This window comes from Lissotriton helveticus, chromosome 11, assembly GCF_964261635.1.
Source record: "Lissotriton helveticus chromosome 11, aLisHel1.1, whole genome shotgun sequence".
NCBI lineage: Eukaryota > Metazoa > Chordata > Amphibia > Caudata > Salamandridae > Lissotriton > Lissotriton helveticus.
The window spans coordinates 1038712921-1038725018 of record NC_136072.1 but is presented as its reverse complement, the minus strand read 5'-3'; the positions used below and the strand labels follow the sequence as shown (position 1 = coordinate 1038725018).

The 12098-nt window shown below is 44.0% G+C and overlaps 1 protein-coding gene across 1 annotated transcript in view; it reads right to left on the bottom strand.

Annotated features, from left to right (window-relative positions):
* PPP1CC (protein phosphatase 1 catalytic subunit gamma) overlaps nucleotides 1-12098 on the bottom strand; it is a 309686-nt gene that overhangs the window by 140616 nt on the left and 156972 nt on the right. The window contains exon 4 of the mRNA XM_078667475.1: nucleotides 2910-3014. Within this exon, the coding sequence (XP_078523601.1) occupies nucleotides 2910-3014 (105 nt within the window). The remainder of the gene's footprint in view (nucleotides 1-2909; nucleotides 3015-12098) is intronic.

Here is a 12098-nt window from a genome sequence, read left to right as displayed (position 1 = left end):
GACTAATGGGTCACTTCCTTGGGGTGGGTACAAACCTTATTATGCCACCCTCCAGTGGGAGGGGGCATATGCCACACTGGTTAGCTGCACCCCTCCCCACCTGAGGGGTGGGATTCGCATATGCGGGCACACCTCCCTTCCTCACTGTTTTCCCGCACAAAGTGGGGGTCAGAACCAGTGGTGGCCAGGTGCTGGAAGCAGCAAAGACCTGGGGAAGCTCGCAAAGATCTGGGGAAGCTCACAAAGGCGGCAAGCCTTTGAAGCTTCTACTTTGTGGACCCTGCCCATCCTGGGGGAGGAGGCTTGGCACCTCGTCCCAAGATGTGCTTTGTTTCAGACCAGAGAGCAGAAGGCTCTCGACCCAGGGGTCCAGAAACAGGTCTAGTGTCCAGGCTGAGTGGCTGCTCACCAGCTGCCTCTACCAGACTTGGCGTTTTTCAGGATGCACCTCCAAGATGCCCTCCGTGTGCATTTGTAATTAAATCCCAGACTGGCAGTGTTAGTTTAATATGCTGAGAAGCTGGATACCAAACTTCCCAGTTTTCAGTATAGCCATTATGGTGCTGTGGAGTTCGTAATGACAAACTCCATATATTTTTAATGGCATTACTGCGCTTAAGTCTAAGAATTGGCTTAGACACAGTAGGGGTACAGGGCTCATGCACATGTACCCCCACCACTGGTGAGGTGCACCCAGCTAGAGCGGTGGCTGACCTATGCCAGGACAGGGGGTTGTAGCAAAAAGTGGGGCAAACATGCAAAAAGAGCAATTTTATACTAAGCTTTAGGTTAATACTATGGGTGCAGTAGTGACTTCACATGGGAGCAATTTGAATTGATAATGTGTTCCTGCTATCACAAATCTGATATATGTGCGATACACTGGGTGAACAGGGATGGAAAAATATGTGTTCAAGTCGTATTGACAAGTAGCCTTATTGCAATAATGGAAGCACTTGAAGTGCAACCATATGGAAGTGTTCCAATACTATGTAAAGGTTTGAAGGACCGAGATCGAAAATTGGCCATAGAGACCAGTCCTTTTGGGGGGTATTAGGAAGTAAAGTGAATAAACCACTGACTTTTGATGTAGCATTTGTACTAGTTCTATAGCTCCTTTTGTTAAAATAGCCTGTACTTCTTGTTTGAGCAATTGGTGCTCCAGAGAGCCTGCGACTGAGGTGGGATACTGGAAGGATTGCTGGCAGGCACCATGCAATAACCATGTTGGATAATGTCCAAAACCCACTTGTCTGAGGTTATTGATTGCCAAGCGGGAAGAAACTATTGTAGATGTCCCCCGACAGGTGTAAGATGGTAGGGGGGAGGAGGGACTTTTACGAGTCACTGCTTGTCTGGAGATGGAGGTACGGGTTGGTGTGCGTTTACCTCTACCTTTAGACCTGCTGACTCTATATCCATCTCTAAAATCCTCTAGAGGAGAAGGATTGAGTTTGGGGCCTGTATGAAGATGGGAGGCATCTGTGATTGTAGTTTTCGAACCTCCTCTATAGAATGAGTAACGAAAGGAACCTCCATTAAAGGTTTGAAGTGCTGACATTGATTTTGACACTTTATCCTTTCATCTTTTCTAGTGTTTCATCCACTTGTGGACTGAAAAAGACCAAAAGGAGCATTTAAGATTGTTATTTTATTGTAATTGGCTGATTGAGCAGCCACTCTCGCCTGGGGCATACATTTCATTTAGAATCTTTGTCTGGAGGTGGTGCATCAGCTGATGCTTGTGAATTGTTTTACAAGGATTACACACTGCTAAAGAATCTGGTGTAAGCTGGCCTCCATTAAAAATTGGGTCAGATGGTGAGGGTTTGTATGGTTTGTCAACCCTAGGAGTTATAATGCGTGCCCATGCAGGGTCCTTAAAAATATTCTCTGCATGACACAATGCCTTTTATCATGGAGACACTGATATTTTGTGAAGCCCCTAATGTTTAAAAAAAAGCCTAAGGCTGCTTTATGTAATGTGACCCCATGGCATGTAGCTGCTCTGGCTTTTAAGTCCCGAAATGGTGTCATCAGGAAGTGAAGGTTTTGCAGGATAGAGATCAGGATCTGTCTCCTGAAGGGTCTACATTATAGTCATGTCACGGGTTTGGTGGGCTTCATAGGAGTCAACAGTTTTTTTTTGGGGGGGGGGGGGAGATAGTCTTAACTGTAGTGACAATACAAGTACGAACCAGATGGTGGACAGAAAAAAACAATGGAATCAATGCTGCATGCACAGTCACCTTACCTCGTGACTCAGACTTCTTCAAAGGAAGACTTGCAAACATCTGTACCCAATACTAGATGGCAGGAGTATGCAAAGCATTTGCACCTACAGCACATGTGCCTCGAACATAAACGTTCTGGGAGGATCATATGTATAAATGCTCAATTGGCTACAGGCTTTACAAAGGTCTTAAAAGATTATTTCCATGGCAGCAAAATAAACCAACATTTAGCAGAGGCATTAGAAACCCTAAGGAAAGGTTTTCAGAAGTAGGTTTAGACTTGGGTTTTCCGGTTTTGCTCAACTAGGAGAGTGTTACTAAAGTGGCACAGGCTTAAGGCATGTACAGTGCTGTGAACTTAAACTTACAAGTGGTATTGATTCCTTCTAATCAAGCGGAGTCCTAAACGCTGCATCAATTAGTTTAGTCATTTCTAGCTTATAAGCACCCACTATGCATCAACCCTTGTAGCCAACACAGTATTCTAGCATATTTAAGTAAACAATTTGGTGGACTATATATTTGGTGACCTCAATTTGGAAATGTATTTCCCTACTCAAAAGCTGATAAAAGGATATAGGCTATGGATGTGGCTGCAATGGAGAGAGTTGAACGCTTCTTTACCTGTATTTGTGCAGTTGTGTACAGTGCATTAAGTGAAAATGGAGCACTTACCACCATGACAACAGAAGATCTTCTCATCTACAATAGCTGCAATTGGCAAACAGTTGAAGCAGTCTGTAAAAGTTTTCCATAACTTTATATTGTACCTTCTTTTACCTAGAATAAAAAGCAATATAGGATAAACTACAGCCTGAAAAGCTGTGTATGTAATTTCACAGTAGTACTGTAGCATAAGATTCTCAGAACCATGAGAAAGTGTTGCTCTAGTTTCTAGACCACATCTGATAAAAGCAAAGTGAATCCTGCATCTTATGGTAGATGGACTCCTGTGATTCTTCTTAGGGACCAAACACATACAGTTACGTATTGCAACACCAGAGTCCTCGCAATTTTGAAAAACATTCATGCAGTTTATAAACACAATTAAATCTATATTTACCTGCAATAAAAGGTCTTTCTAGTTACCTTAGATTTGAGGCTTCCCCAACTAAGAATGAGAGCACAAATTATATAAGGCAAAGGGGGGGGCGGGGGGGGGGGGGGAGCGCAGGGTGTCTGCATTTTGACCATCTGGGGGAGAGACCATCTGGGGGAGATACCAAGTTGCTCCAACCTACCTGAACTTTACCAGACGCAAGATTCACCAGCAAAATGCCATTTAACCAGACTGTTTTGTCACTGTTCCCCAAAACATTCAGACCTAAAGTTAGTGTTTGATTCTTTTTAGGTCTAATTACATTTGTTTAGAGATTAACTACAACACAGATAATATGCTGTTTACAGAAGCTGTAATAAAGTTATCTGTAGAAGTCTTATTTAAACAGGACACTAGCATATCCGGACAGTTAAGTGAGCGGCTAAGGGGAATAAAAACAAATCCAACTTTAAACATTTGCAAAATGTTTGGCATTTCTCAAACTATAAAGAAGTTTGAAAGCTTTGTAAAGTAGATCAACCAACTATACTAACTTTATTTACGATCGTGAAAAAAATAGCACTGAACTGAGCTGATGGTTGGACTAGATCAAATGAACTAGGTTGGGTATGACCTCAACCTGCCTTTGCATATGAAAACAAGCATTGGAAATGCAATAGGTCTCGGATTTATTTGTGTTAGAGCTAATGGCATTGTAAATGGCAATGTATTTAAGCCATGTGTTATGGAGTGTATGCATGTGGTGTGTAATGGAATTATGTGGTTTGGATTGGAATTGTTCACCCGGCACTCCCCACTCGGCACTCACCACTCACACTATAATAATCCTTATGTCCTGTAACCAAGGGTTTGCCATTAATATAGTTCACTGCAATAACCTACTTTTCTTAGCCTTTGACATGTACTTTACTAAGAATCGGCATGTTAATATATAAATACGTGCGACGGCAATAAAGCAGCATTGAAAAATAAGCATCTGCCTTCAATTACCGGCACCTCTGACAGCTGCTAATTGAGAATTTATGGCATTCTCCTGGACGGGGAGACAGCATGCGCGCGCACACACAGCTCAAGATAACTACAGAGTCGTGAATGCGCGAACGGACCCTGACATCTGGTAATTGGGAATTTATGGCATTCTCATGCGCATGTAAGTACGGAAAATGCAGGAAGTCAATAGAGGAAAAATTCCTAGGGCCTATTGCGTGAACACTTACAAAAACACAGCCGTCAGAGGACCAATGACCATGCAGATGGCACAACACCACGAAAAATTCTCGCGCACGGAGGAATTTTTACTTCACGATTGAGCCCCTTAATACGGCTCGGAGCTCCGCCCCACTTCTGACGAAGTGGTGACGTAGGCCAAGCCCTAAAAAGCCCCCTGAATTGTATTGATTATCCGTACTTCCAGGAAGGAAAGATGGGGAAATATTGGCTACAAAACACTGTAGACTGGCAGCTTCTCTGCGCAAAATGTTAAAGTTGCCGGATAAGATAAGCAAGCAACCATAATAGTTTCCTAAATTAAGTTTAAATAAACTGTATTACACAAATTAATGCTCGAAATCTGTAGAAGGAAAACACCAGGCTGCCAGAGTTCCCAGTCATACGGGACCAAGTGGTCTCAGAAACCTATGTTCTTAGAAGAGACCTGGATCTAAACAGGCTTACAGATCAAAAAATTCTTCAGATAGTGGGAGAGCCATCCTTAATAGATTCGCACTGCTGGTATTCAGCTCATATCAATTATGGCATATAGATATGGCAATACGATTTTTTTTTACTGCTACAACACTTTGGTAAGACTATGCAGACTGAATAGGTCTGAAATAAAAAAACAAATTGACAAGACCAGTAGAATGACTAATGACAGGCACCACTGGCAATAGGCTTCATAGAAAGGAAGTAAAAAGACCTTCCAAAGAAACCTAAAATTACTCATTCTGGCCATGTTAATATTCTGAATGCTCAGAAACTAAAATAAGGTTGTTGTGGCACAGTCACTCCTGAGCTTATTCAGAAGGGCATTGCAAGCTGCTTTTCAATCGAGCTTGAGGGAAAGTGTCCAATTAGGATTCAAGAAACAACAAAATCGGCAGTAACTAGATTTTCTAGAAGATTAGCAGAGGAAGGAAGTTAGGAAATTGTCTGATAATAGATGGATAAGACGGAACCAAATGGCAGACCACAGTGACATCCACTGGATAGAAATCAGAAGATAAACAGTGAATATAGTTAACTAATGGATACACTACTGAAAGTACCAAGGCATTCAAAATGATATTAGGCAGTGGAACAGTGTGCCCTATTTTAAGGGTTAAACACAAGATTCCCCATCTCAAAAAGGGAAAAAGTAGTTCTTGAACCGGAGAGGGGTAACTAAACAGAAGTAATGCCAGCCCAAATAAATAAGCATATAATTAAAGTTTTGTTTATTGATCAGCAATCTTTATGGATATTCCTACAGCTAGAATAGCTCTACCAATTAATGTGTGGGTTTGACATTTCATGGCTGCAACGAACACAGGGTGTTGGACTTGCGAATGTTAGGAGGTGAGGTCCCCCTACTTTGGCTCCCCTTGCAGGGGATGCATCCTCCCCCCTCCAAACTCAAGTTAGGAATTAACTCGTCCCTTGGACTTATTGGCCACTTCAGTGACCAATACAATGCTGAAGCACAAAATTCACAGTGTAACCCACACAAATAGTCTCCTTTGGGTTCCTGAAACTGAATCGGTGCAAAGCAGGATCACGGAAGAATACCCTGAGAAACTATTCCAATGAAGCATAAAGAATTAAGTTGGTCTTAACTTAGTGAATACTATAGACTGAGGTTCTTAAACGTTATTAGAAGTTATTTTTATGCATCAGATCTTAGTTTGTCATATGTAGATTACGGATACCCTTTGGTAAGGTTTGCACTTTATAAAAACACCAATAAATGTATTCCAGCCCTTTAGACCCATCAGACAGTACACACGTGTGTAGCACTGGAGTCTGCTGCAAACCATGCAGCTGAAGCTGGCTGATGACTAAGCCACCAAGTCTTAGGTCTCCAGTAAGCAAGCAGTCTACTCCTAGTATTTCTGAGACCCCTTTGCAGCAGAAAGCATGGGAAAATTATCCAGCCCACAATTAATGATTAATATCTTCAACAGGTCTTCCTGCAACAGTCGTATGCCTGTCTGAGTGAATGCTGCAGCACATTAAAGTCAAAGGGATTTCTCATTTCCCAACTTAAAGGACATCCTTCTCTGAAATCAAAAAGGAAATTTTGGCAACCAAAACATGTTATCCGATTTTCACCTTTGCTGTGGAATTCGGTTTAAACCAGCCTTACCAATTACATTTTATTTCACCATTACCCCATTTCTGCCTGGGTTGGAATTGTGGGATTAGTCGGTCACTTCTCTAAAATACAGATTGGTATGAGTACCAGTGCAGATGGGGGTGGGGAGGTTTCACAATTCTTCACCATCTCATAACTAATCTGCCCTTTTCATAGGAGACTCAAACATTTGGACAAATCTTGTTCCAATTTCATTTTTTTCCTCAACATTTTCGTGATTTGTTTCGATTCATTGGAAAAGTCTAAAATCAATCTTACTAGGTCTTCCTTTGGTTGTGAGGACGCTCTTTTAGCGGTCACGGAGGCAGCCAGAGCCATAATGGACCAAGGTGGTAAAACAGCTATCATTCTCTTGGACCTCAGTGCCGCGTTCGACACTGTGAACCATGCCACATTATTACATCGCTTGAGTGGCTTGGGAGTGTCGGGCGCGGCCCTGTTGTGGCTGACCTTCTTGGAGGAACGCTTCTTCCAGGTATTTGAAGGCGAGGTGACATCATCAAAACATCTTCTCAGCTGTGGGGTTCCTCAGGGCTCCTCCCTGAGCCCCACGCTGTTTAATGTCTATATGCAGCCTCTGGAGAAGATCGTTCTCCCCTTTGGTGTGCGGATTGTCACCTACGCAGACGACACTCAACTCGTGGTCTCTTTGGACCACGAGGGGGGTTCGTCGAACACTTTGGGTCCATGTCTAGAGGCTGTAGCTGGGTGGATGCAACTCTCCCACCTCAAGCTCAATGGGGAGAAGACCGAGATCATGGTGCTTGGTAATTCCTCCCCTACCTCCTTCCTGGATGATTGGCCTCTGTGTCTCGGTACTCCCCCCCCCCCCCCCTCCTAAAGAGCAGATAAAGAGTCTGGGAGTCTGGTTGGACAGAGCGCTAGACTTCTCGTCCCAAGCTACTATCACTGCCTCTGTATGCGTGGGGCTAATGAAAATGCTCCGGAAAGTGCTCCCTCTGCTCCCATTCCAGGCGAGGAGGGTCATGGTCCAGGCCCTGATTCTCTCCCGCCTGGACTACGGAAAGGTTTTATATCTTGGGGCCCCGGCAACAGTGACAAAAAAACTTCAGGTCACTCAAAACTGCGCCGCCCGCCTACTGTTTAATATCTCTCGCTGGCAGTCGGCGAGAACCGCCCTAAAGGAGCTTCACTGGCTTCCAGTGGCCTCAAGAACATTATTCAAGGCCATGTGCATCCTGCACAAATCCCTTCATCAAACTGGCCCGGCAGTACTGTACCCTCTAATACCGCCATATGTGCCACTTAGAACCCTACGTTCAGCTTCACTGCACCTGGCAACCAAAGTAAAAATCAAGAGAGCCCGATGGGGCGGCCGCTCCTTCACCTATTCAGCGGCGAAGGCATGGAACTCCCTGCCCCTGTCCCTCAGGAAAAACAGCAACCTGATGTCATTTAGGAGAGAATTGAAAACCCATCTGTTCTCAAAAGCGCATTAATCCTTCCCTGCAGTCGCACACAGAATTCAGTCCCTAGCGCTGCGAGGCCTTCGGGTGGTTATGCGCTATATAAGGAATATGCTACTTACCAGTATGCATCTGTTCTTGGCATAGAGGGCTGCAGAGTGGTACATTTATGAATAGATCGCCATCTGGTGTTGGGCTCGGATGATTGCACTTTGTTTTTCTTCTGGAGAAGTCTTTGTCGTCATAGGTGACTCCTCCTCTCGGTGTTAGTGCGCATGGGCATCGGCTCCATCCTTAGATTGTTTTGCCATAGTAGGGTTAGATGGAGTAGTGTAGTGTAGTACATAAAGATATGCCCATGTAAATGTATCTAAATAAGATAATGTTGGGACAGACACAGGTTTCCGGGGAGGCAGGGAGGGCATGTACCACTCTGCAGCCCTCTATGCCAAGAACAGATGCATACTGGTAAGTAGCATATTCCGTTCGAGGCATATGGGCTGCAGATGGTACATTTATGAATAGATTGTACAGCAGTTACCACCCTAGCGGTGGTCACCAGTGTCTGTCGCAACTGTCTGAAATAGAGTTTTTAATACAGCTTGGCCCACTCTGGCTTGTTGTGCAGCCTGTACATCAACACAGTAGTGCTTTGTGAATGTATGTGGTGTAGACCAAGTTGCTGCTCTACATATGTCATCTAGGGGAATGTTCCCTAAGAATGCCATAGATGCTCCTAGTTTTCTTGTGGAATGAGCTCTAGGAGGAACAGTTAATGTTCTCTTTGCTTTAATGTAACATATTTGTATACATCTTACAATCCATCTTGCGATGCCTGCTTTAGAGATAGGATTGCCCTTATGTGTTGGGGAAAATGCTACAAATAGTTGTTTAGTTTTCCTGAAGTCTTGTGTTCTTTCTATGTAGTACAAAATGGCTCTTTTAACATCTAGTGTATGTAGAGCCCTTTCTGCCACCGTCTGTGGCTTTGGAAAGAAGACTGGTAATTCCACTGGCTGATTGATGTGGAATGCTGAAATTACTCTAGGCAAGAACTTTGGGTTTGTTCTAAGAACCACTTTATTCTGGTGTATCTGTAGGAATGGTTCTTGTATTGTTAATGCCTGTAACTCGCTTACTCTTCTGAGTGAGGTAATGGCTATAAGGAATGCCACCTTCCATGTAAGGAATTGTATTTCGCACCTATGCATAGGTTCGAAGGGTGGCCCCATTAGTCTGGTGAGTACTACGTTGAGGTTCCAGACTGGGGAAGGTGGTAATCTTGGTGGAATGACTCTTTTAAGACCTTCCATGAATGCTTTTATCGCTGGTACTCTGAACAGTGATATGCGCTGCCTGTTTTGTAGGTATGCTGCTATAGCTGCTAGATGTACTCTGATAGATGTGTACGCTAGATTACATTGCTGTAAGTGTAACAAGTAGCAAATAATCTCCCTTGTTGATACGTCTAGAGGGTTGATATTGTTATTAGTACAGTGTATAGCAAACCTCTTCCACTTAGCTGCATAGCATGCTCTGGTGGTTGGACGTCTCGCTTGTTTAATTATTTCCATGCAATTTGGGGGGAGATCTAAGTACCCAAATTCTAGGATTTCAGGAGCCAGATCGCTAAGTTCAATTGAGTTGGATCTGGGTGCATTATTTCTCCATGGTTCTGTGTAAGGTGCATGGGTAGAATTCGTAGCTTTTGATGTGGCACTTGTGAGAGTTGCAGGAGCGTGGTGAACCACGGCTGTCTTGCCCACGTGGGTGCTACTAGTATCATGGTCATTGAATGTTGTTGCAGTTTCCTGACCACTAATGGGATTAGTGGGAGAGGGGGAAAAGCGTATGCAAATTTGTTGGACCAATTTATCCATAACGCATTGCCCTGCGACAGGTGATGTGGGTACCTGGACGCGAAGCTTTGGCATTTTGCGTTCTGATGAGTGGCAAATAGGTCTATCTCTGGTTGTCCCCATCTTTGGAAGAATGGCTGCAGTATTTGTTGGTGCAGTTCCCATTCGTGTATTTGTTCCGACTGTCTGCTTAAGATGTCTGCTATCTGGTTTTGAACTCCTGGTAGGTGTTCGGCTAACAGATAGATGTTTTGAGGAATGGCCCATCTCCAAATTTCCTGTGCTAGTCTGGATAATTGGAGAGAGTGCGTCCCCCCCTGTTTTTGAATATAATACATTGCTGTCATGTTGTCTGTTCTGATCAGGACTGCTTTGTGGATAACATGTATCTGGAAGGCTTTCAATGCTAGAAACACTGCCAGTAGTTCTAGATAGTTGATGTGCAGTGTTCTTTCCTGCACACTCCACCTTCCTTGTACTGTGTATTTGTCCATATGTGCTCCCCATCCGGTGAGCGATGCGTCTGCTGTTATTGTCACCTGTGGAATTGGCTCTAGGAACGACCGCCCCTTGGTAATGTTTGTTCTGTTCCACCACTTCAGAGAGCGGTGTGTGCGGTCGTCTACCAACACCAGATCCGTAATCTGTCCTTGAGCCTGATTCCACTGTGTCGCTAAGCATTCTTGTAGCGGACGCATTTGTAGTTTTGCATATGGTATTAGCAGTATGCAGGATGACATCATGCCTAATAGCTGCATGAACACTCTTGCGGTTAGTGAGTGTTGTGGCTGAAATCTCTGAATGATTGTAAGCATTGCTTGGACTCTGATTGGGTTGGGGTACACTTTGGCTTTTTCTGTGTCTATGGTAGCCCCCAGATATTGTTGAACTTTGTTTGGTTGTAGGTGTGACTTTGTGTAGTTCACCGTGAACCCTAGCTGGTGTAGTAGCTGAATTGTCTTTTGTGTGTGTTGCAGACACTCCTCTTGCGACCTGGCTTTTATTAGCCAGTCGTCCAAGTATGGGAAGACATGAATTTGTTGTCTTCTTAGGTGAGCTGCTACCACTGCCAGGCATTTTGTGAACACCCTTGGTGCCGTCGTGACACCAAATGGGAGGACTTTGAACTGATAATGTTGTCCTTCTACCACAAACCTGAGGTATTTCCTGTGGGCTTTGTGAATAGGGATATGAAAGTAAGCGTCTTTTAGATCCAGTGTAGAAAGAAAGTCCCCTTTCTTCAGTAAAGGAAGTACTTGTTGGAGCGTGACCATGTGGAAATGTTCCGAATTTATGTATGCGTTGAGAGGTCTTAGGTCCAGTATTGGCCTTAGAGACCCGTCCTTTTTGGGGATTAGGAAGTATAGGGAGTATACTCCTGTTCCCTGTTGGTGCTGTGGAACCTTCTCTATGGCATGCTTTTCTAGCAGTGATATTACTTCGTGTTTTAACAGTGTCAGGTGATCTTGTTTCATTGGACGCTGTTTGGGGGGGATGTTTGGTGGGGTAGCTGTGAGTTCTAGGCAATAACCATGTTGGATAATTTGTCTTACCCACTTGTCTGATGTGATGTTTTCCCAGACAGGTAGGAACTGTGATAGGCGTCCCCCTACCGGTGTTATATGGTCTGGGGGAAGCTCTATGAAGTCACTGTTTTGGGGTTGGAGAGTTGCGGTTGTTGTTGTTTCCGCGACCTCTACCCTTGTTGTTGTTACCCCTGTATCCACCTCTAGAATTACCTCTGGGTGATGTAGGTGTAAAAGAGGTTTGCTGTTGGTTTGTACCTGTACTTTTGGATCCTCCTCTATAGGTGGATCTACGAAAGGAACCTCTTTGTGTCGGCTGTTGCAATGCTCCCATTGATTTAGCCGTTTCTGTATCCTTTTTCATTTTTTCTAGGGCCTCATCTGTCCCTGTGCCAAAAAGTGTTTTCCCATCAAAAGGTTGGTTAAGTAACGAGGTTTGTACCTCTTGTTTGAATCCTGACACTCTGAGCCATGCATGTCTCCTTAACATGATGCTTGTATTTGTCGACCTTGCCGCAGTTTCTGCAGCGTCTAGGGCGCACTTTATTGAAGTGTTAGTAATTAACTTCCCTTCTTGTATAAGTTGATCAGCTCTCTTTTGATGTTCTTTAGGGAGATGTTTGATGAGTGTTTCTAACTC